The following is a 24,159-nucleotide window of genomic DNA, read 5'->3' on the forward strand; positions in this document are numbered from 1 at the left end:
GGCTGCTTTTGAAAGCACTTTGCAACCTCTGCAGCTGAAGCTGGAAGCCCTGACCCAGGAGGGGGTAAGTTGCAGGGGGCAGCTGGGCCAGGCCTCTGAAGGTCTGTAATCCAGGGCAGGGTTCTCTTCTGGGGAATTTGGGTGCATATGGATTTACTTAAAGCAGATGTGTCAGAACAGGAAGGGGCGAGCCTGGCCAGCCGCCCTTCTGGAGAGGCAGCTCCTGCTGCTGCCAGACCGTCCTTGAACTTTCTATTTGCAGTTCTCCTCTGGGGGAGGCTGGGCGGGGAGTCAGAGACAGCTCTGGTGAAAGTGGGAAAGCGGGCTCCCAGACGGGAGGGGCGGCCTGGCAGCGGCCCGCGGGCAGGGGGCCCTCGTCTGCAGCCCCACTTCCAGGGAGCTGCAGCAGGAACCGCACCCGCTCTCTCTTTCTAGTCATCCCACATGCAGAAGGAAATTACTCTCCCACAACCTCATTACTAATAATCTAAGTATTTCCAAGAAACCTCCAAGAAACTTCTTAGTCTTAATTCTAAGAAGTTCTTCCACATCCCCAACGAGTCTCTGGAAAACCAAACCCAGGAGGCGGAACACCAAGAGAAGGCCAAGACCTCCTTCTGGGGCTTGCATTCAATCTTGGGCTCTGCTTTGATAAATTCTAAGAACCCGGGGCTTCCAACGGACTGGATTTCGGAGACGGAAAGGGACGCTTACGCAGGCTCAACAGAGAGAAAGCCCTGGGAACCCCCCAGGAGGGGGCAGGAGGGGGCGTGGGGGCTGGCTTACCTGGCACCTTGTCCACGGACGCGAACACTGAGCGCTGCACCGTGGGGTCGCTGCTGCCCCGGCGGCACTGGTCGTAGAAGCGGAAGGGCAGGTGCTGGGTGGAAGAGGAGGAGCCGAGTCCAAACCCCAGGACCTCGGTCGTCGGCTGGATGGGGAGGTCCAGGAGGGCTGCGTGCAAACACACCCAGGCTTCACGCTCAGCACGTGGGATGGGAGCACGGGGGCGAGACTCTGGGTGGGGTGGTTGTCACCAGAATGGCCGTGGCCCCGCCAGGCACAACCCATGGGCGATGCCAAGCAGGCAGCTGGCAGCCTCGAGCTGGGGAGGCCAGCGTGACACCAGAGGTCCTGCTGAGGCTCAAAACACAACCAGTGCCTAGCGAGGGGTTCAGAAATGGATGTGGGCCAGCTTCCACCCCGGACTCTCGGCTTTCACACACAAAAGACCCTTGCCAAGGCTTAGGCTCGGTGTAGCTTCAGACCCCAAAGCAAATGGGGCCACGTCTGCCCTGAAAGTCCATATATATATCTATCTCTAGCTCTCTCTCTATATGTGCATGGGGAAGACTGTGTGAGACAGAATATACAGGTGCACGCACATGGGTATTTATGAGCGTGTGTATATCTGTCACAGTTGCCATCCTCCCTTCCATAAACAAATCTCATGATATAGCCATTTGGAGGGACTTTTTAAAATCAACTTAAGAAATACCCAAGGCGTTAGTTCTAACAGCCACTTTAAGGCATAATTCTCAATTTTCAAATGAAATATTTAGCCTTCGTGCCAGCTGTGAGAAATTGCTTTACATTAAAAAAAAAAAAAAACCCTCTGAAAATAAATCTTAAAAGAAAGGCCTAAATGATTTAAGTCACTTTGCGCATTACAAAATGCTTCTGTCCTGATTTTGGGGGCGAGCTGTCAGCTAAGTGAGAAATAAGACAAGGACTGTGTGGGACGCAGGCCTGCGCAAATCAACGGGGCATGCGCAGGAAACTACTGACCCCACAGTGTCCAACAACCCCGCCCCCCAAGTGTTCATTTTTAGGTAGTCCCTTGAGAAGGCTCCTCTCCTGCGGGGGCTGGAGACCCTCCCAGCGACCACACTAGGATGACCACTGGCGCTTGAACTGAAAAGCGCCGGTGTCTTGAGGAGGACTGTTTATAACTTGAGGAGTTGCCGGAATGCCCTTCCCCCGAGGAGGATGAATGGCACGTCCTTCTGCCGGAGTCTTTACTTCCAAGAAAGCTGGGGCCTCAGTGCGGGGCCTCCGCACAAATTCACCACAATCCCTGTGAAAGGTCAAACGACTTCCAAATTCAGTGCCGGGGCACAGCCCCCTCACCAAGTGGGGCCCCCTCGCATGAGAGCTGGGAAGGGAGAGGAAGAAGGGGCAGCTTCAGAAGGGGAAGCTCTGCATTTGGGCTCTGCCAACCAGCTGCCTGTGTACTCTGGGCAAGTCTCAGAGCCTCAGTTTACTCTTCTACAAAATGGGCAGAACAGGCCCTACTGATCTCAAGGGTTGTTTTAAGGACTGCAGGTGGACGAGGAACGTCGAGGCACTTCGTAAACGTAAACTAGAGAATTTTCGCGTGCAGGAGTGAGAACAGTTGTTCCACACTGATGCCCGCCTGTTCACGGCCTCCTGCCTGGGAGGGAGGGCTCCCCTCTGCCAGTCACACACTTAGCAAGTGGGAAATTCTGAGCAGACTCTCCATTCTCTCACTGAAGCACAACTGATTCCTGAACCGTGTGCGTGCCTTCTTCTAGATGAGTTACGGGGTTTCTCAAGGTCCATGTGAGAACCACGCTGACAGCCCTGTGGCTGCTTCTGCCCACGGAGGGCTCGGAGGACACTGCACCGGGCCCAGCCACTCACCAGCTATCCTCTGCATCTTCATGCGCCTTGCCTGGATGCGGCCCTTGGCCAGGCGCTGCTTGGCGATGACGCAGCGAATGTGGTCGGAGAAGAGGAAGGTGGCCTGGAGGATGGGGAAGGGCTTGGAATGGGGGCTGGACGCAGGCTTGTGGATGGTGATATTCAGGGCACGGCTGTCGTCCTCCACGCCAGTCACCTGCATGTCCTGCAGGGGGAGGAGACGAAAGAAAGGGTGCTTCAGGTTTAGGAGGAGGGTAGCTGCTTAGAAGCTGCAGGATCCACGTCTCATTTAGGATTCTAATTCACCTTTGCTTTTCTCTGAAGGAGACCATCAGCCTCCCAAGTCTACGAGAGTCAAGGTGGGCCCACACCCGACCAGGCCTTGTGGGAGAAGAGCAGGTTGGAAGCACAGAGCTCATCAAGGAGCTGACGCTGGCTATATTGTCCCCACAAGGACTTGAGTGAGCCAGTGAACAAGCAGGTCCACCAGCCTCTTCACGGGGCCATGGGGAACCCAAGAGTCCAACTCCAACAATTCTTACTGCTGAGAAACCAGAGATAACAAACCAAAATCCCCATCACCATCTGGCATGATTGCAGATTTAGTCACACATCTACTGACCAACTTCTTCCTTGTTTCTCTTAAGAAGAGGGCATCGCTGGCACCCATTTGTGTTTCCCTGGAGAATTCCTGGTCCCTAAAGGAGAAAGCTAACCCTGAGAAAGGGACAGGGAGGGACATTTAGCAGATATCTGAAGAAAGCCACATTTGAAAAGGGGAGAAGAAACTAATGAATGGCAAGTATAATACGGATGAACCCAATCTAGACCCTCAGGATGGATTCTGTGTAAAGAATGTGCTTCCCACAAAGGTTTGAGTGCTTTAAGATAAAAGCATGAGACAGGAGGCAGACATGAATTCAGAAATGCTGGAGAAGGGGGAAAACATCGAAAAAGGCTCACGAGCTAAGATGGGGACTGTTGGTAGGCATAAATCTGGCACGGGATCTCTGGAAACACTCCCTGCATTGAAACGTTGCAGTGGGGACTATAGGAGCCATCACGCATTTAAAGAGCAGAGGTTGGCACGTAGTACCGGCCTGACAAATAGCAGCTGTTGGAAGATGACCAAAAGAAAAGGTTTATGTGCCTTTCATTGTCTGATGGAGGCATGTATTAATCCTTTGAGGGAGAAAAACACTTTCCTGACACTAAATTCTAAAGGCAATTGATCACAAGCTTGGATAAATAAGAAGCACTAAGTTCCCTAATGGACAACCTCTTACATGGAAGTCTTTTTTGAAATAAAAGACTCTTCATATAGTTGTTTCTCACGTCACCCTCAGCAAAAGACAATTTTTAAAGGGAAAGATCTTGAAGAAGAGGAGGTTGGGGAAAAGGCTGCAATAGCATCTTCACACATGTGGGTGGTTCTCTCGGAGGTCTGGACGCTGCCAGCGGGTCACCTTGTGGAGAGATGGACGGGGGTCAGCACGAGCAAGGCCCTGACAACAACCGGGACTGCCCAGTGAGGAAACAGATGGCCTGAGAGCAGGGCAGGTCTTGAGTCCGGAAGAGTTTGCTGGATGGTCAGGGACATGGGGTCTGACGGGGTGTGAGTTAGGCAGCCGTTTTCCACTCTTCTGGTTCCATGCTTCATTCAGTCAATGAGTTAGCATTAGTCACCCATCATAGAGACGAACATTAAGAAAACTCAAGTCCCAACTTGGCGTTTGGCAATTTAGGGCCCAGCTCTGCTGGAGAGCGGGTGAGTACAAGAGAACGCTCATCAGTTGCCAGCGGCAACAATCATTTCAGAGAGGAATTTGGCAGCGTCTACGAACGCTAAAAATAGGCACACCCCAACTTCTTGGTATCTGCCTAGGGAAACCCTTGCCCAAGCACACAAGGAAGTAAGGATGATTCTGTTCACGGCAGCACTGTTTGTGAAGGGAAAAGCTGGAAACAGCCACACGGCCCTGGCTAACTACACCTTTGTATGGTCACACAGCACTTCAAAGAATACCAGCAAGTCTGCGTATACTACTGTGGTCAGCTGTTTAAGACATATTGTTGAATGTAAAAAAGCAAAGTTTAGAATATGCTCGATGTGACGCTAAAAAAATACACACACTCCCTCTCATGTCTGTATACACAATTTTAAAAACAGCACATGTAGTTATATTTATCTATGTATTTGGCAGAGCACCAGATCTGGAAGGATCATTCTGACAACGGAGAAGGAAGCTTAAGAATTGAAGGTTTTGGCCAAAGAGGACTTGGCCCTTATATGTGCAATATTCTAGCTTTTCTCAATGACCCTCTGTCCGTGTAGTCCCTGAGTCATCAGAAATTAACTGTAAAGATGATATTTGTGTGTGTGTGTTTGTAGAGCCCACCAAGGAGAGCTTCTGGAGTTCTTGGCCACCGTACCTGCAGAAGGCCTGCGAACTTGACCACTCCCCAGCCAAGCCTGGACACGTCGGGCTCCACTAAACTCATCTGGTAAATGTCGACAGCCAGGAAGCGCTGGACCATGCCACCGTCCTTGGTGATCACCGTGCACGCGATGAGGTCGCTGTTGTCTGCGAGGAGGGAGACGAGAGCAGAATGAGGCACGGTTCAGCTGCCCAGCCTGATGGAGACACTCAAGCTGACTTGCATCCTGCTGGGCAACGGAGCTCAGCGCATTCGGAGTCACACACACCTGGGCCTGAGTCCCTCCTCTGAGTCACCGGCGGGCAACTTTTTTAGCTCTCTGGGCATCACATTCCTCATGAAAAAGGAGGATAATGCCCAGCCCTCACAAAGTGCTCTTTGTCAGACTAACTGAATAAAGTACATAAAGCATCGGACAATGCCTGCTGCACATTAGGTGCTCAAACTGTAGCTAAAAAACAACCAATAAACCGAGATTCCTAGTACGATTTCAGTGCTTCCTTGCAGATCAGTGGTGGTTGACAGCTGTGATGGTGTTTGCCTAAATCAAGCGAGGACAGGAAAACGAGAGTCCCCTGCTCGGTTACAGAATCACCAAACCCTCAACTTGGCGTCTGGCAGCTTAAGAGTCGAGCTCTGCACCAGCTGGTGTGTGATCCTGGGCAAGGCACTTGGCCCCTCCGAACCATGGTTTTCCATCTGCAAAAATGGCAATAATTTCCCTTACCCCGAGATGTTTGGTGGGTTCAATGAGAACAGATAGATAAGCATTTAGCCTGGGGTCCTCAGGGTAGGCTGGGCCCCTTCTCTTACTTGAAAGTCACCCCTAAATTCAATGTCTGATTCAGCGCCTGTCCTTGATGGCTTTGAAGTCACCCGAGGAACACCAGATCATTAAATTTATGGTCTGCTTTGAGTTCCCTCCAACGGAATCTTCTGCTACATGTTTTAAAAGAAATAGCCAAATCAGGAAACAACCTAAATGCCCCCGAATAGGGGACAATTTGAGTATGATTTTTTCCCCCATCGCATGAAGAATTATATGCCCATTTAAAAATTATGTCTAACCAAATTGTGAACAGTGGTTACCCCTGGGGAGGGAAGTGAGAACCGGGGGTGGGAGTGTGTGTGTTTGGGGGGAGTTTCAACAGGAGAACTTTAATTTTTGCCCCATATACCACGATATTGCTTGAAATTACTTTAAAATGAGAAAGCACTCAAGATGCACTATGGAAATACATATTAAAAGCCCGAGCAGAAACTCCTATTAACAAATAATGGCAATGACATTGGAGAAGACATTCAAATTTTAAACGAAAAAGAGAATAAAAACTTCATTACTGTGATTTTGAGATGTTAAAAAAATGTATCCCTACAAATAAACATAAATGCAGAGAAATATGCTAAAACATCAAAAGAAGTCTCTGATTATCAGAGTGAGTTTTTTGGAAACAGCTTATTGAGGTATAATTTACATACCATAAATTTCACCCATTTTAAGTGTACAGTTTGGGTTTTAGAAAGTTTACAATTGTGCTTTACTCCAGTCTAGCTGTAGAGCACTTGTATCATCCCAATAAGTTCTATTGGGAGCACTGTAACCAAATATTTGGCTTAAATTTATTGGTGGTAGGTGGGTGGGGGTGCGAGAAGGTAAGACAGATGGCATAAATTCTGGCCCCAAACACACAGGATGACAAACTTGGGGTTCAGGTATTCTCCAAGGACTTTTTTTCCCTATTTTTACTTTTCATTTAGATTTCCAGGATGACATGTAAATTTCCCCTGCTCTCCCCCTCCCCCTCCCTCTCTGAGAGAGCGAGCATCATCTGTCTGGGATTCTGGCTTCATGGGGATGTCTTCCAGACCATCCTCCTGGCTTTTACAGGCCTTATGTTCCTGTCTGTTCTCCCCAGCATATGACCACCTAGAACAACCAGGCACCCTCATGGCAAACAGTAGCACCAGACAGGCTTAATTCTCTGGACTGTACTTTCTTATTATTTAGGGCAAGAATCTTCGTTCCTTTCCCAACCGTCCAGCCAAATATTTTAAAAGATTTCTAAAAATTATTTTCTCCAGAATCTCTGGTTCCATACCAGAAGACATTTAGTCTCCTATATTGTCAGAAATGGAAGTCACTATATTCATTCTTATAAACATTTTCTTTTTGGTAGATAGAGTTTATTTTCTTTACTCAATACTTAAAACATTTTACTCAATGACAATCTTTTACTGTTTGAAAATGTAAAGTAAACAACACTAATAAAGGATGCTTTTTCTTTCCTTTTTTACTTTCTCTTTCTCTCTCCCTCCCTTTCCTCTCCCCTCTCTCTACACAGGACAACTCATCTTTCTTCTTTCCCACATTCACGAAAGTGGTCTATCTGAGGGAGTGACTGGGAAAGCAGGCACAGATATAGGTGTCACTGGGGCTTGTCGGTAGGCAACCCCCTCATAAAGCCCAGGGGCCCTGGGGGCTTCGGGGGGAAAGAGACCTACACACCTCTGCCACAAAGAACAAAAAAGGAAGGACAAAACCCCAAAGCGGAACAACTTTCAGAAATGCAATTGAGACATCAAAGCCCTGTGAGATTTCATAAGAAACTAAAGGGCAACTGTCACCAGTGAGCAGGACCGCTCCAAGAAGGAGGGAGCCTCCGGCTTTTCAGAAGTTGTCGGGGCAGCAGTTAAGGAGAAGTGAAGCGGTTTCCGAGACTAAGGAGAAGGGCATCCTTCAGGGAGATGCAGGGAATGCTGGTTGGGTGACTCGTTTGTGTGCTTTAGTTTCATTTTAGGGAACTCCTTCACCACCTCCATCCACACACTGGCTGTGGGCATTCCCGGCCAGAGCCCCGGGAGACAGGGGCTGTCTGCTCGCCTTTGGATGGCCACGGTGTCTTGGGCAGAGGAGGACCCAGGAGAGAGCTGCTGAATGGAACCCAGTTCCACCCACGGTGTAAGCCCTTCGCCTGCTGCCTTCATGCAGGCACCTGTGGATTTCGCTCCGAGCCAGGGAGAGCCATGCCAGGTGCCGAGGTGCTGGGAGGGGTGCGGGCACGTGGGGAGGACTCAGCGGCAGGCAGCTCTCCTGGGTGTGTGCGGCCTCATGAGCCGCCCTGCCTGACTCTCAGGAGTGGCCTATGGCCAGAGGAGACAGCGTAGGTGACAGGTCACCTGTACACTGGTGCTGCCTAGATCTAGCTTCCCATCTGAATCTCCTGGGTCCCCCCCGCCACCAACTTCACTTCAAAAGGGGTTGGGCCTATGATTCTACTTTAAAAGCTTACAGAAAACTGTCAGAAGACAACATAGGAGAATATCCATGTGACCTTAGGGGCCGATAAGGATTTCTTTAAAAAGAAACAAGAACCAACACATACAAATAAATAAATATAAGATGGACAAACTGACTACACCAAAATTAAAATTTAAATCACATATGACAAATGACTTTACAGACTAAGGTAAATATTACAAAATACCTCTAAGAGGCCAAAGACAGCAGTAAATGTGACACAGGACTCCACAGGGCACTCTCAGAGAAAGAGAATGGGGACAGCCATTAACACACACAGAGGGGCTCCCCCTCATGAGAAATCAGGAAACACATTAAAATGAGATACCACCTTCCACCCATCGGATTGGCAAAAATAAAAATGATACCATCAGGTATTGGTGAGGATCATAGAAAAACTGACATTCTCAAAAGTTGCGAGTAGGAGAATAAATTAACATAGTTTTTTGGGAGGGCAAATTAGCATTATTTGTTAAAATTGAAAGTTTCACACCATACAACCCACCAATTGGTATGTTTCCAAGAAAAACGTGTGTGGCGTGTGGGCCAAGAGACAAGAACCAGGATGTTGATGGCATGATTTGGGTCTGTAATGATCCAAATGTCCTGCAATGAGGGAAAGCCTAAAAAAATAAATGTATGTTCATTCAGTGCAAAACCATATGGCAATGACAAGGAATGAATGAGATCCCCAGGTGTTTCAACATGCTTAAGGCGCAAGAACACAGCGTTGAATGGAAAAAGCCGGTTGCAGCATGACACACGCAGGAGACACAATGCAAGTAAAGTGAAACCACACAAAATGATACTGTACTTTTTCTACAGGTTCAAGCCTGTAGGTGTAAGAGGAGAATTCAAGACACTGTCCGGGAGGATGCACAGGGGTTCCCTCTTCGGAAGGGAGGAGGCAGGATTGACGGTGGGGGTCAAGCTCACTTTAGTTTATACGGCATGTTCTGATTTTTCAAAGGGAAGAGAGGTGTGTTATTTGTGTACTTAAAATTAAAGTGAAAAGGGACTCTTTCTACATTTGTACGCAAAGGGCCGCAGGTCCTTCTGGGGCCCAGCCGGGGTTGGGAAGCAGCGCCAGGCCATGCTGGCCAGCCAGCCACCTCTGCCGGGTCCAGAAGGCGGTGGCAACCATCACGAACAGGGCAATGGCACGAAGCCGAGGGCTCTCCGACAGCACCTCTTGGGACACAGGTGTGCGTGTTTCCAAACCGGCCAGATGCGTGGGCTGAAACGCCCTGGCCTTCAGCTCAGCAAACGCATGGGTGTCAGGCACCGTACGGGGAACCAGACCAAGAAGAGTGAGTGCTGGCCCTGCCCCAAGGAGCTCAGGGACCAGCAGGGACACTCAGGCTCCGGACCATAAAACACAGTGTAGACCAAGTCTCCTTCTGGGGAGGGACCAGACCCTTGGGCAGAGCAGGTGGGATGACAGAGGTCCCCATCACACCCCAGGACCACGACGGCGTAGCATGCCTTTGGGCCGAACCTCCCTCCAGGCAGAGGTGACACATCCCTCCTCTTCTAGGCACTGCCTTTGGTTTCATTTATTTGAAAGGGGAGAAGATTTGCCATTTTATTTTATCTGAAAATATTAATTTTATCAATCTCTTTGGACAGATAACACATACACATATTCCATTTAAAAAGGTGTGCAACTTTTTTACAGGGGACAGTCAGTCTCCCCTGTCGTCCTCCCAGAGGCAGCCGTCTAACAGATTCTTGTCACCCACCCACTATGTGTTTCTAAGGGCAGCTACGTTCTCCCCGCTGTGTCTTTCACAAATGGTTGCATGCCACACACTCTCTCTGCCTTGTGCTTTTGCCACTTAACCATGCGTCTTGGACACATGTCAGCACACAGAGACCCTGCTCCCTCTTTTTCAAAGCTGCCTTCTGTCCCACTGAGAGCAGGGATGGCTCTCCAGGATTTAACAGCTCCCCAGCTGATGGACGTTCAGGTTGTTTAGAAGCCTCTACTACAACAGTCCAAGCGGCATCCTTATTCATGTGCGCGTGTGAGAGTAAACCTACAGCAGCAAGGGAGACCTCGTGCTTAATTTCTCTTGAAAGCACTCATGTTTTACTAAGAGAAATTTATTTAAAAAGGCAACTTCAAATCATTACCATGAATGGGAATCCAGAGTTATTTACAATAAATAAGGTGACCATGAAAATAGATTAAAAAGACCATTTTATTAAATTATAGCCTGAAGCCCACTCTTTTGATAAAAAGGGAGACCCAAGGTTTGAGAAGTTCTAAGACAAACTACTACCAACCTGGGACTTTCTCCTTCAAGTAATAGAAAGGATCAGGGTGGCAGTGAAATGGACTTTCTTACGGACTATACTTTCCAAAGACGGCCACAGCAATGCCTCCCACCAGAGGGTGGGACCTTTGACCCTCCTCCATCAGGTGGTAGGGTCTGTGTCCTTTCTCCTTGAAGCTGGGGGGGCCCTCTGCGATTGCCCAGACCAATGAATACAGTGGAAGTGATCCCATGTGATTTCTGAAGCAAGTCATAAAAACGCTCTTGGAGGGGGCCGGCCCCGTGGCCGAGTGGTTAAGTTCGTGCGCTCTGCTTCGGCGGCCCAGGGTTTCACAGGTTCGAATCCTAGGCAGACATGGCATCACTGATCAGGCCATACTGAGGCGGCATCCCACATGCCACAACTGGAAAGACCCATAACTAAAAATACATAACTATGCAGTGGGGGGCTTTAGGGAGAAAAAGGAAAAAAATAAAATCTTTAAAAAAAAAAAAAGCTCCTGGAATCTACCCACCACACTGTGAAGAAGTGCAAAGAGCCACGGAGACCCCCGGAGAGAAACCAAGGCCCCAGGTCCACAGCCAGCCCCCAGCTGACCCTCTAGTCCTCAGCTGATGCCACGTGGAGCAGAGATGAGCTATTCCCACTGAGCCCTGGGAAAACTATAGATTCGTGAGCAAAATGAATGACTGAAGTTGTTTTTAGCCACTAAATTTTAAGGTGGTTTGTCCTCAGCAACAGAGAATTGCAACAGTGATTTACTGCGATTTAGTGCTGTATCCAGACACACTTAAAATTCTAAAATTCCTCCAGCACCACTGAGGGGCCACACACCACGTCCTGGGAGCCTGGCCAGGAGAAACAGCTCAGAGCTGGCGACACGGGGTGCACAGAAGGTCCCACAGAATGAAGGGAAAGGGGTGCAGCCATTTTCCCACAGAAGCTGAGGATGCTGGGAGAGAGGAGGCGGCAAGGAGAAAGCATGGAGGAGCCCCTCATGTGGAGAGCACAGTCAGAGCAACTCAGCCTGGCAAAAGCGGCTTCGGCTTCGCAGCCTGGAGACCAGCTCTGCCACTAACAGCTGTATGACCTGGGCAAGCCACTTCCCCCTTGAATCTCAGGTTCTCACTCATAAAACTAAGCCCTGAGCCCCTGCAGGACTGTGCCGGGCATGCACCCTGACCCCTGAGCACGAGCTATGGGGTCTTCAGTGGCTGTGGTTGCTGCCTGGAAGCCCCTGACGTTTCAAAGCCGTGACTGGTCAGAACCCTCTGCCTGAGATAAAGTCACGCTTCCTGAACGCCAGCTCTTGAGAGGGAGAAGATGAATCATGGATTTGGGTTGCTTCTCAGAACTCCTGTGGGGTCATGGGTAGGTGAGTAACACAGGCCCCCAGCCTCTCCGAGAGGCCCCGTGAGCCCTGATTCGTGGTGGCCCCACCCACCTCACCCTGCTGCACCCCAGTGTGGCCAGTCTCCAATTAGCCTGCCGACTCGTTCCTTCCTGGTGGAGGCTGCTCCCTGTCTAGACGTAAGCCCCAGCGAGGCAGGGCCCCGGCCCGTCTCCTTCACTGCTGTCCCCGGGAGGGGCGTGGGCAGCGGCAGGTGCTGCCGTATTTGTCTGCTGGATGGAGGGGTGCTAATGTATTCTGGTCCTCCCGTTTTGAGACAGAGGACTTCTCAACAGCTGTCCCTTTAGCCCCCGGGCTGAAGCCTTGCCCACCGCTCCCTCTGACATGCTGTAGCTCATTACTGAGCAATAACTGGGGCTGATTGACTTTTGCTGTATTTAAATGATCCCTTCATAATAAAATATGGATGCCAATACCGTAATTTCATTCTTGGCCTCGGTGGCTCCAAATACATTTAGAATCAAAGTCTTTATCCCTAGAGCGGGATTTCTAGGCCAGCTGAATTCCAGCGCTTTGAAATCCAATACTCCGGGCCTTAGGACCACTTCTTGGAACACCACACAGCTGGGGTTTAGAAGAGCACCTCCGTAAACACTGGCAAGCCGCTCAGGCACGCATTGTTAACCAGAGGTCAGGAGGGCTGCCAGCAGGGTAGGCTGATTCCTTGACAAAGGCAGCCTCGCCCTGGGATCCCGGGAGACCAGCCCTCAGCGGGACCTCACAGCTGATAGATCAGGGTTTCCTTTGTGAGCGGAAAGGCACAGGACTTCTTTTACAAGGAACAGGCCGTCCTGGCCTCTCCGTGCATCCAAAGAGCCGAGGGTTTTCCATTCCAGGGTCTGTAGGCAAGCCTGGGACTGGTGAGGGGGAAGCTGCAGTGGCCGTGGGCCCTCACAGGGCGAGCTAAGACGTGGTCATCACTGACTTTCCCTGGAGTTGGTGGCCCTGTTTGGTGGGGATTTGCTGCCATTCGGGGCTGTGGTTCCCTAAAATCACATACTGAAAGGTTGTCAGGGCTGAGTTTTTGGACAGGGACCCCTCCCCCTAGCAGCTTGAGGACTGCTGCTGGCACCCCACCACCCTTTATCAAACGCTTCCGTAGGCCAGGCCCTGACATGGTCCCGGAATCCGAGGAGGTGGGTTCACTGATTCCAGAGGACACAAACTGAGGATAGCACGTAATCTCCCCAAGGACACACACTGATAATGCCATGACGAGGTATGCAGCCAGAGTGAATGTGTAACCTTCATACCATCCTGAGCAAGCTGATTGTAACTTGGGGCCCTAGTCCTCTGGATGGGACCAGAGAGGACCAACCCTCCTTTCCCTCAGAGATGGGGTACCTCCGACCTGGCTAGCTGCTGGCCGGTTCTGGCAGGGGGACAGGCAAAGACTGAGCTCTCAACGGGCAGGCCCAGGGTTTTGATCTCACGGTGGTGGCTGGCGTGGAGTTGCCTGTGTGCTCCTGGGCTGCCCTTGGCAAGGTTCCCCGCTCCCTGGGCACTTGGTGGCCCTTCCAGCAGCAGACGGAGGTCCTCCTCTAGCTTGGGAAAGGCCGCCTCTCTTCCACCCTTGAGGGTTCCCGTTCCTGACACATGGGGTAGATTGGCGCTGGGGAGCTGCTGCCCCTGCGGCTCTGGTCAGCTGCAGGGACGCAGTGGGAGCAAGACAGGCCGAGCCTTCATGGGGCCTTGAGACTAGGGGACAGGTGGCGGCCCTCTGGAGCTGTCCGACACTCTGGGAATCGGCCTGTGTGAGACAGAGAAGGTGCTCTGTGGCAGTGAATAAAGCTTCCACAGGGACTCCAGGGAAAACCAGCCTGGCACGGCTCCCTGATGACAGGATGCAGCTGAGGGCTGAGGGGCGCGGCCTTAACTGACCAGTAACTTACTGGGAAGTGACTGATGAATTAGCGGGCTCCAGCTGGCTCTCTGGGGGGGGTCTAGACGGGGAGAGACAGGCACAGGCCGTACCAGGCAGTCAATGAGAAGCCCAGTGGGAAAGTACAATCCATTTCCCAAATGTACCCACTCCATCAACATCCACTACAAAAATGACCACAAGAGGCATTCTGGGGCATAAGAAAGTTCCTCGCACACAGTTCCTCGGAGCCAGCCTGAGTACTTTGAAAAGGAAGCCCGGTGCTGATTCAAACGCAGCCCACCAGAGCTGGGGCGACCGGGAACCCGGCCCTGGTAAGTCTACAGACAGCAAGGAGATGGTCTTGTACGAGTGACACCCAGACTTTCTCAGGCCTGATGAGCCCCCGGGGGAGACTCCACGCTCGCTGGGCCCATGACATTCCCAAGCCAAAGTGAGCGAGAGCCGACTGTTCCCTCTTAGGGCGTGAACCAGCACACTCGATTAGGTCGGCTGCTTCTCCTGACAGTCAAATCAATCCTTTGAAGAAAATTAAGTAACCATTCCTCCATCAACCCGGCAACAGCTTATGGGTTATTTGCTTCAAGCAGCAATCAATTACTGTGTCTTCTTTGAAGCTCCCTAAAGCCTTCCTTCCCAGCACGGCACAGAGGCACTTGCAAAGCGCGCTGTTTCCTGGATGGAGAGCGGGTCTTGGCATATTTCTACTGCCAGGCATGTGAGTCTGGTCCCTCCAGGAATAAAGGAAGACAATGTACTGGGGTTGTTCCTCGGATCCGCAAGCGGGAGTAGCAATGAGGGACGCAGATATTAGGATATGTGCAGAAGTCCAGTCACCCAGGGAAACTGTGACCAAGCGCTCGGTTCCAAGACGTCAACCAAGATCACTGGGGCAACCCCAGCAGCTGCCACACTGACGACCTAGGCCCTGGCCTCCTCTCCACTCCCCCAACCCAGAGCACCAAGAGGCAACTGTCTGAAGCACTGGCGAGAGAGCTCTGTGCTCTCCTAACACATCCCGCTCCGCTTCCCCCCCACGCCCGCTGCTCAAATGCCAGGGAGCCAGGCCTGGCGCTGGCTGCCAGGAACTGAGTTGTCACTCTGCCACTTTCTAGTTGTGTTGGTGACTTTGCCTTGGTTGCCTTATCTCTGGGCCAGGGTAATAAAATGACTTTGTAGCTCTGCTTCATGATGTGCATGATGTATATTTAGGGAGAAGGGTTCTGATGTCTGCAACTTACTTTGCAATGCATCAATCAAAAAAAAAAAAAAAAAGATTGGGGCCGGCCCTGTGGCTGAGTGGTTAAGTTCGCGCGCTCTGCTTCGGCGGCCTGGGGTTTCATTGGTTCGAATCCTGGGTGCGGACGTGGCACCGCTCATCAAGCCATGCTGAGGCGGGTTCCCACATGCCACAACTAGAAGGACCCACAACTAAAAAAAATATATACACTATGTACTGGGGGACTTTGGGGAGAAAAAGGAAAAATAAAAATCTTTAAAAAAAAAGATGGTTGAAGGACGAAGGAGTAGATATGTGATGAAACAAGCACAGTACAATGTCAGTGGTGGAAAGCAGACGGTGGGGATGAGGATGTTTACTACAGGATTCATTCAACTGGGTTGTATGCTTGCAACTTTTCGAAATAAAATATTGGGGAAAAAACTGACCTCCTAGGATTGCTGTGAAAGGCACATGAGTCCACAGCAGCATGCGTGACACACACGCTGGGAAATCACCGGTACCTACAATGTGACTGTTATTAATTTTCCGACCTTCTTTATATCACACTCTCGTAGGATCACTATAGCAGCCCCTCACTGTGGAGTCTCTGTGGCTCTGAGTTTGAAGAGCAGGAATTTAACAGGAAGAGCGTGGACATGAGAGGGTACCTGGAGGGCTCTTTCTAGCATCTCCTAACCTTCCACAATCTTAACGTCACCCAGTGGATTCCAGGGCCACTGAGGACACTACACTGATGCTCACTACGTTGATATGGGTGGGTAAGTCTGTCATTTGTTCATTCAGCAGTTATTCAACCAGTTACCGTGTGATGGTTCGGTGTCTTGGTGACTGTTAAATGACCCAGGAGCAGTAACTAACTGGAGGGAGGGCGCTGGTGCCATTTTCAGACAAGGAGCCTAAGGCGTGGGGAGGCCAGGTCCCTTGTCCCTGGAGCCACAGGCTGGAGCAGTGCTGGGCCTGTGCTCAGCTCCATCTGCTTCCAGAGGAGGGGGTTTCCATGGCTACTTCCTTTCTCTTGCTTGAAATGCACATACCATGTCTAGTCAAATAATGCAACTGGTTTTTGCAAAGTGGCCAAGAAAACTCCTCATATGTCTTCCTCTTTCCCCCTTGGAAAATTTCAAGAGACTCTCTTCTTGGGAGAACAAAGAGTGAGAATTTGACTTTTCTTGTTGCCACATGTCCAGACGTGTGTGGGGCAGCTCCCTCTGACTCCTCAGGTCTATATAAGGACGGGCAACTTGCAAAAGCCTTATTCCTTGTTCCTTCTTCACACTAAACAAAGTTCACAAATAGACAACTCTGTGAAAACGTAATTACCAGAAACAGAATCCAAATGAGCAGCAATTCCAAGTAGAGCATGGCACATCCCCTTATCAAGTGACACACAGCCTGCCACCAGAGGCACAGCGAGCTGATCTTTATACTGCACTGGTGACCACACTTATCTCTACACTTGCTCTCCCGGAATGCCACATTTGCATAGTACATTGCATAATTTCCTCTCTGAAAATGGCCCTGTTTAGCATGAGTAAATAAAGTTACCTAACTCTGAGGCAGCTGAATGGAATACTTGAGGTTTCCAAGAAAAGATTTGAATACCTAAGCTCTTCACTATGCAATGCAGGATAGACTAACAGAGAATGGACTTTCGGTCTGGCTCCCTCCCTCCTGCTCCTAGGCAGCCTGGCAGCCGAAGAGGGAGGACATCCTGGTCTTCAGGAGCCCATGGGCCCCCCGCCCCCACGATTTCTCTGCTCTGGGCCCCTCCACAGGATGTGGTCAGGCCAACCTGGGCTCGAATCAAGGCTCTGCCTTTCCCTTCCTTCTTTCATTTTTCCACTGGTCTGTGCACACAGTATTTGCCTGCTGGCTGCCAGGTGCCAGGCACTGGGCTACAGGGATGAAGGTGGTAGATACATCCCTGCTCTGGGGGACCTTTCTGAGCCTCAGTCTCCTTATCCAAAAAATGGATGCACCACTTACTTCATAGGGATTCTGTGAGGAGCAAATGAGATGAGAGGCAGGAAAAGCTTGTGCTTTTTCTCTAACAGCATTGTGTGGGCATATCTCCCTTCTCCCTCTGGAGAGATGGTTCTTGAAGATAGGGCCAAATCTTTTCTTTCCCTTGGATTTCTTCTTTAAGATACTTCATCAGAAAAGTGCACAAGGGTATTCTACAGAGCAGATCCTAGTCCAGGGAATTCTCCCTCCTTGGGTGGTGGGGGGCATCCTCCCAGCAGAGAACATCAACTAGAGTTTTCCCCAAGTGTGAAAAGCTCTGGGGTTTAAATTGTTAACCCCCCTAGAGAAGGCATATGTGAGTGTCACACAGGCGTCTCTGGGGATCTCTGTACCCACAGATGCTGGCTAGACTTCAGGGAACTCTTCTGGCCAATGCCTCTGAGCTTGGCCTTCAAGGCCGTTCTTCGGTGGGGAACGCTATCTCTTGTTAATATCCAACCTGGACCCTCCTCTCGAGACAGGCCAGTTGGTGGATGAAAATGGCGTTGTAGATAGAACCATTTACACCCGCTTTCCCCTTCACTTCTCAGACTTTTTACTCATGCATTTCTGGGGCACTTTCCTCCATGCTAGACCCTGCGCTTGCCAAAGGGGGCCGGAGAGATGGGGAAGGCCCGCCCCTCAGGAGCTCCTGTTCAGCGTGGGAGACCAAACTAGTGACAATGCCATACAAGGTGAGAAAGGCCAGGGCAGAGGGAGAGCAGGGGCTGTCGAAGGCTGGAAGAGGGGCCACCAACCCAGCCCGAGGTCGGGAGAGGCTTCCTGCAGGAGGTGGCATTTTAACTGAATCCCAAAAGAAGCCCAGAAGCCAGCCAAGCAGCAGAGGAGAGCGGCACTTCAGGCCAAATCAAGCCGTTGTCCCTCTCCAGAGGGCTCACAGGCTCCTCTCTGATCCTTTAGTGCACCTGACCCTTACTGGCCCAGCACTAGCCTCCCATTTCCCACAAGTCCTTCGGGGTTTCAGGCTTTTTGCCCCATTTTGGTTGGAAGGGCTGGAGGGGCGTCCATGCACTCCCTCGGACATCATTTGGGTCTTCCCTCTGCATGTGTCACTTCTCTGGGTCTTCCCTCCTGGGGCAGCACAGTCTTGTGGTAAAGAGTACAGGGTAGGGCCAGCCTGCTTGGTGTGGGACGAGGCATGCTGCTGTCTACCCTCTGGTCCCCAGGTACCTCATCCAGCAAACGGGGGTGATGACAACACGACTTTCCTTACAGCGATATTCGTAAAGGGGTAGAATAGTGCCTGGCACTCAGGAACAAGAGAATTATTCTGAATTCAATCCAGCAAGAGCAGGCAGGCTTCGGGGAGACCAGCGAGCTGAGAGCAAGAAGAGGCCTGGGTTTGAATCCCAGCTGGGCACTTACGAGGCTGCGTGGCCTTGGGCAAGGCAAATGACCTCTCTGGTGGGCCTCAGTTTCCTCCACTCTCGAATGAAGAGGTTGGGAGTCAACCACACGCCTCTTTTCTGATGGGAAAGAACGTCTAAATTTCATGCCAGGGGACACATTTATGGCCGTTTGGCAGAAATTAGTTCACAGAGTGAATGCTTACCGGCATAGCAGTCTGATTTTTAATTAGCTTGTGGGAATTCAGTATACTTCCAACATTAACAGTAAAATATGGGGGACCTCTGGTGGAGACAAGCCATACCTTTGGGCTTAAACAAAAGCTGTATACTCCACGCTCCAGCCTGCCTGCTTCATGTTTTAATCTCTAGTGCTCAAGTCAGTCTCAGGGAACATTTGGCACTGGAACAAGACCTCCAAAGCATATGATTTAAGGGAATACGGTTAATATGAAACCAAATCTTATCAGCATAACTCTGTCCAGTCCTATGCACCCAATCAGATGGCCTTCCTTAAGTTAGTGAACCACGCTTTGAGATAAAAATGGAGAATCTTAACTATTTTTCTGAGTTTTTTCTTCTTTTAAAAATACACTTGAACATGAACTACTCTAACAAATTCCTGAAGAACAAAACAAGAAAAGAAACTCATTCATTCACTCATTTTACTTTAGTCATTCAAGGTGGGTGGGTCCCCCCAAAGCCTTCTGAAGGCTGTGTTGAAGTCAGCGGGGGAAAGGGCACGTGTGACAGGTCAGAGACATGTGAGGACACAGTGAGTTTGGGAAACTTGTGCCCTTCGGTGGGGCACGTGGAAAAAGGCAGCAAGGCCTGGTGGGGGGTGAGGCTGGGGACCCGTCACTAAGGGCTGTTTATTACAGTCATGCCAAGGAGTGTAAACAGATGCCCAGGAACTGGGGACTAAGGGAAAGTTGTCATGCCAACTAAAGGTTTTGCTTGTGGTTATTTACTGAAGCTTAATTCAGGTCTTTAACTGGAAGTTTATAATTAAGACCCAGGCTGGAACTTATAATATACATGAAAAAAGGGTTTATTAAGGATATGAAAAAAATCAACAAGATTTCCCATTCATTCCTTTCTTTATTAATTCAACAAATATTTACCTAGTGTATCTGCTATGTGCCGAGCACAGCCCCAGGTACTAAGGATGCAGGGGGCAGAAAGAAGGTCCCCGCCCTCACACAGCTCACAGTCTGGTGGACGCAGACAGGCCATAAACAAACAAATAAATCTATTAGTATAAATTGTGCTAACACAATGGAAAGGCAATGCTTAACCTGCTTATAGAGAAACTCTTGAAAATTCCATCTGCAAACCCTACAGACACACTTTTCAAAAGTTCCACTTGCAGACACCTATCTATGCTACTTTCAAATCATAACAGTTACAGTTGATTGAGTATTTTAATAAGCACCTGGCTCTGCGTTAAACACTCAAAACAATCCAACAAAGAAGGTACTATTATGCGCAAGTTACGGAGGAGAAAACTGAGACCCTGACAGGGTTGGTGACCCGCCCGCCCGGGGTCGTGCTGCTGTGATCTTCAGTAAGGTCAGCTCCCAGGAGCCCAGGCAGGATGTACCCAGAGAAAGTCAGGTCCAAGTTCTTCCACATACTTGGAACCAGACCCGAATCCTGTATAAAGATCCTGTGGGTCACACTCTAGTCTAAGTTCGATGGATCTGAACCGGCCAGGCCTGGACCACGTCTGACTGCCTGTGCTGAGACACAGCTGCTTCCAGAGCGGGGGCCAGCATGGCTTCACGTGGCCAGGCTGCATGAACGTCACTGCCTGCAGAGGCTCTTGCCGATTTCTTGGCAGAGGAAGTCCACCACCAGGGAGTGAAAGGGAAGGTTCAAGAGAGACAGAGCTTTTGGCAGGACAGTAGGAGGGAATCATCGGCGGCAAGACAACCCAGACTCCGAGGAGCTGAGTGCCCCAAACACCCAGTCCTTGCTGCAGTGTGTCCAGCACTGAAAACCCTGCTCCTCCTTGAGCCAGACACACAGCACGTTTGCAGAGCTGGGATGCCACAGATTCAGATTTGCTGGGCAAAAGGAAGGAAAAGGAAAGGTGGGCACTGCTTTCTTTACGAGAGCCAGTCAGGTGCTCCACTGGTAAATAAGAGTCAGGCACGGGCCGAGGAAGGGAGGACACAGCCAGGCTGCGGTGCGCCGGGATACTGGGCCGAGGTGGGGAGGCAGCTCCCGCAGCCAGGCCTCTGACCTCACGGGACAAGAATCACAAGCCCTGCTGTTTCTGCTTCCTGCCGTGTGCTGGGTGCTCGCACGCCATGCAGGCCCTGGGCCTCCACCTTCCCATCTGTAAATAGGGGGAGAAGAGCATTTCCTCCCAGGCACAGCCTGCCTCCGGGCCACAGAGGAGGGCGCTTGACCCAGCAGGGTTAAAACACAGAGCCGGGATTCTGAAGACTCCAAAACCTGTGTTTCTGTTTCCTGACTTGCCCCCACCGGCCAGACAGTGCTGCCCAAGGGGACTTTCTGCGTTGATGAAGATGTCCCTCACCTGTGCTGTCTGGTCTGGGAGCCATCAGCCACACACGGCTTTAAATGAAAACGAAATCAAATGAACGTTTTCATTCTCTGTCATGCTAGCCACATATGGCCACTGAGCACTTGAAATGTGGCTCATGTCTGATGGACAGAACCTTTAGTTTTATTTAATCTTAATGTTCTCTTCATTCACTGCAGTTTAGACAGCCTCGTGTGGCTCATGGCTGCCGTGCTGGACGGTGCAGGGTTGGAGGAAGCAAGAGAGAAAGAAGAGCCGCTGACCACCGTGTGGGACTCGGGGACACGGCCCGGCTGCATTTCTGGCCAGGAGCTCCGCGTGAGGATGAACTGTCTCAGGAAACCTTGGTGACACGAGGCAGTGTGACCCAGGGGCTGGGGCTCCCTGACCTGGAGGAACGGGGTGCTCTGGCCACATGCACTCTTGGCTCGTGGCTCACTCAACGTGGGAGGCTTAGCACCCATGCATCACCCAGCCGCCAGGGCCCCTGATCCCACAGAGGGACACAGCCCATGTGGCGCTCTGGAGCACCGGGCACCACAGGGCCAATAGGCGCTGTGCTCTTCCTCTCACTTCGGGGCAGGGGTTCCTCGTGGGCCCCCGCTTCTCTCCAGCCAGGCCTCCGAGGACAAGCAGGTTTTGCGTGCTCACTGCCCAGCACTCTCCACAGCCTGGCCTCCAAGTGGGGCTGGGCACAGGGCCGCGGCAGGAAGGGCTGGTGGAACGAGCGAGCGGCACAGCCATTCCCACGCATCTAGCACTTGGAAGGGGACGTTCAGACAAGTGAGAAGGCTGTAGCTCAGACACATGGATTTGGGAGCGATCCGGGATTCCTCACAGAGGGGGCCACAGACAGCCTGGGGCACCTGGCACTGCAGTCACACTGCAGATCGCAGGATCCAGAGGTAGGGGCAGGGCCCAGGAGAGTCTATGGTCATACACTCTGGAGGCCTGTTAGAGACCAGACAGGATGACAGAAGGTGACACTGAGGCCCAGAGCTCATGGCTCTTTGTGAAGAAGCCACAGCCGGGCTGGCTCCCCTTACTGAGGAGCCTGACGATTCTCCCAGGAGACAGGACTGGGCAGACACACTACACAGGTCATGACATAGGGACACCAGGTGGCAACTTAGGACAAGAGGCTGACCGCCCCACAGTCCTCCTGTCCTCTCCCGGGTCCCTGGCACCCACAGGCCACCCTCCCCCGACACACGCTCACTCAGCCCATCCACACAGAGAGGGCTCAACAGGACCTGACTTCTGGCTCCCAAACCAGCTCATTTTCAATTTTTTTCAAGGGGTGGGCACTGAGTACTCTTCAGTCAGTCCTTGTGCTAGAGCGTGCCACAGAGGCCTCGGTTAAGCCTTACAGCAGGGACTCCCAAACTTTGTTGCCAGAAACATGGATTCTGGCCCCCGCCCCTGGACAGTGTGTGACCTGGACACTGGGAGTCTGAAAAGCTCTGCAGGTGACGTCCCTCTGCCGCAGTCCGCAGACCACTGCCTTCCAGCACCGCCTGACGAGGCAGACCCCCTGGTCGGGCTGAGGAGACAGGCCTGGCCAAGGCCATGCCCTGACCAACAGCGAGCCCAGCCTTGATGAAGAGGCTTACGACCCTCTATTATAACGCAAGGAACTTGCAGCCTGCTGTTAATGCAAAACAAAACAAAACTCGAAATCCTTCTCCGGCTCTTATTCTGAGACACTGGGGCAAGACGGTTCAGGCCGTTCACAAGACAGATGTCCAATGGGACCAGGAAGCTGGTGAGATTCTCACGCACGGGGAGGGCATGTCGAGAAAACACCAGTAAACACTTGACGCTGTGATGCCATCCCAGGTCTCATGGATTGCTTACGGCGTCCTGGGGAGCTAATTAGAAGCGGCCTGAACTCAGTCCTGCGTTGTGAGCCCTCTGTGCCATTAACGATGCAGGTAAAGAAAGACGTAAAATTATAGGGCAGGGAATGAAATTAATTGAGCCAAGCCCTTTAAAAATATTTCTGATACATCAAATTCTAATTAAAGATTAACACACACAATGGAAATATTAAAAGGCACTTAAACAGAGGGCCCTGGAACGGGGGGCATGAAATCTGTCAAGGGTGAGGGAGCTGATGCAATCGTCCGGATGAGGGAATTGTGAGTGACGGGAGGCATTTACTTACAGCTGTGACCTTCCATCAGGGAAACAGCCCCTGTTACTCACCTGAGAGCCTCCCTGGCACAGCCTTCCCGGAGGGCAACTTGGCAACAGGTAGAACACCTTTCAGTGGGGCTGGCCCTTGCACCTACAAGTCTAATTCTAGAATGGTCCGCCACGGCCCTCACAGAGACTCAGCTACAGGGCAGTTCAAACTCGTGTGTGTGTGTGTGTGTGTGTGTGTGTGTGTGTGTGTGTGTTTGTGTGTGTGTGTGTAGGGCTTACATAGGGAAAAACTCATGGATAAAGGGAAACTAAATCCTGGCAGACCCTCATGATTTGGTGTTATGTACTGAGTCTGTTAAAATGCTGTTAAAATAGCGTTTCCTAAACCTTGGTCATTTCTTGACCACCCTAAGGATTTTTCCACAGTTGTACCATCTGTACCATTTATTTGATATTTTCCTTAAATTAAGTCCCTCCTTTTTAACTTCAATTTATTTTAAAAGGAAACTTTGTGATATTTACATCAGTGCAAATTAGTGTCACCTGTCAGTAGAGGACATAACCACTTTTAGGAACAAAACATTCACAGGCGTACCACCAAAAATCGTCTCGGGCACGGCCTCTTGACAAGCAGCGGAGAGGAGCAGCTGATGACGCGGAGAGGCGTGCCCGGAGGGCTCTACCCAGTAGAAGGGCAGGGTGACCTCGTTCCATGTGAGACACACTCCCATGCTTATCTTTGGGTTAGCGCAGGGTTACAAGTGATTTTTGAAATGCTTATCTCTATTTTCTAAGTTTTCTACAGAGAATTGATAATACTTTTATAATCAAAAAAATAAATTTCGGGGCTGGCCCGGTGGTGCAGCAGT

The 24,159-nt window shown here is 50.9% G+C and overlaps 1 protein-coding gene across 13 annotated transcripts in view; it reads right to left on the reverse strand.

The window, feature by feature from the left end:
• CLEC16A (C-type lectin domain containing 16A) overlaps positions 1-24,159 on the reverse strand; it is a 200,216-nt gene that overhangs the window by 45,534 nt on the left and 130,523 nt on the right. For all 13 annotated transcript variants that reach the window (XM_001490219.7, XM_070231014.1, XM_070231022.1 and 10 more), the window contains 3 exons: positions 5,098-5,249; positions 2,665-2,869; positions 787-954 (listed from right to left, as the gene is read on the reverse strand). In XM_001490219.7, the coding sequence (XP_001490269.3) occupies positions 787-954; positions 2,665-2,869; positions 5,098-5,249 (525 nt within the window). The remainder of the gene's footprint in view (positions 1-786; positions 955-2,664; positions 2,870-5,097; positions 5,250-24,159) is intronic.

This window comes from Equus caballus, chromosome 13 (genome assembly GCF_041296265.1).
Source record: "Equus caballus isolate H_3958 breed thoroughbred chromosome 13, TB-T2T, whole genome shotgun sequence".
NCBI lineage: Eukaryota > Metazoa > Chordata > Mammalia > Perissodactyla > Equidae > Equus > Equus caballus.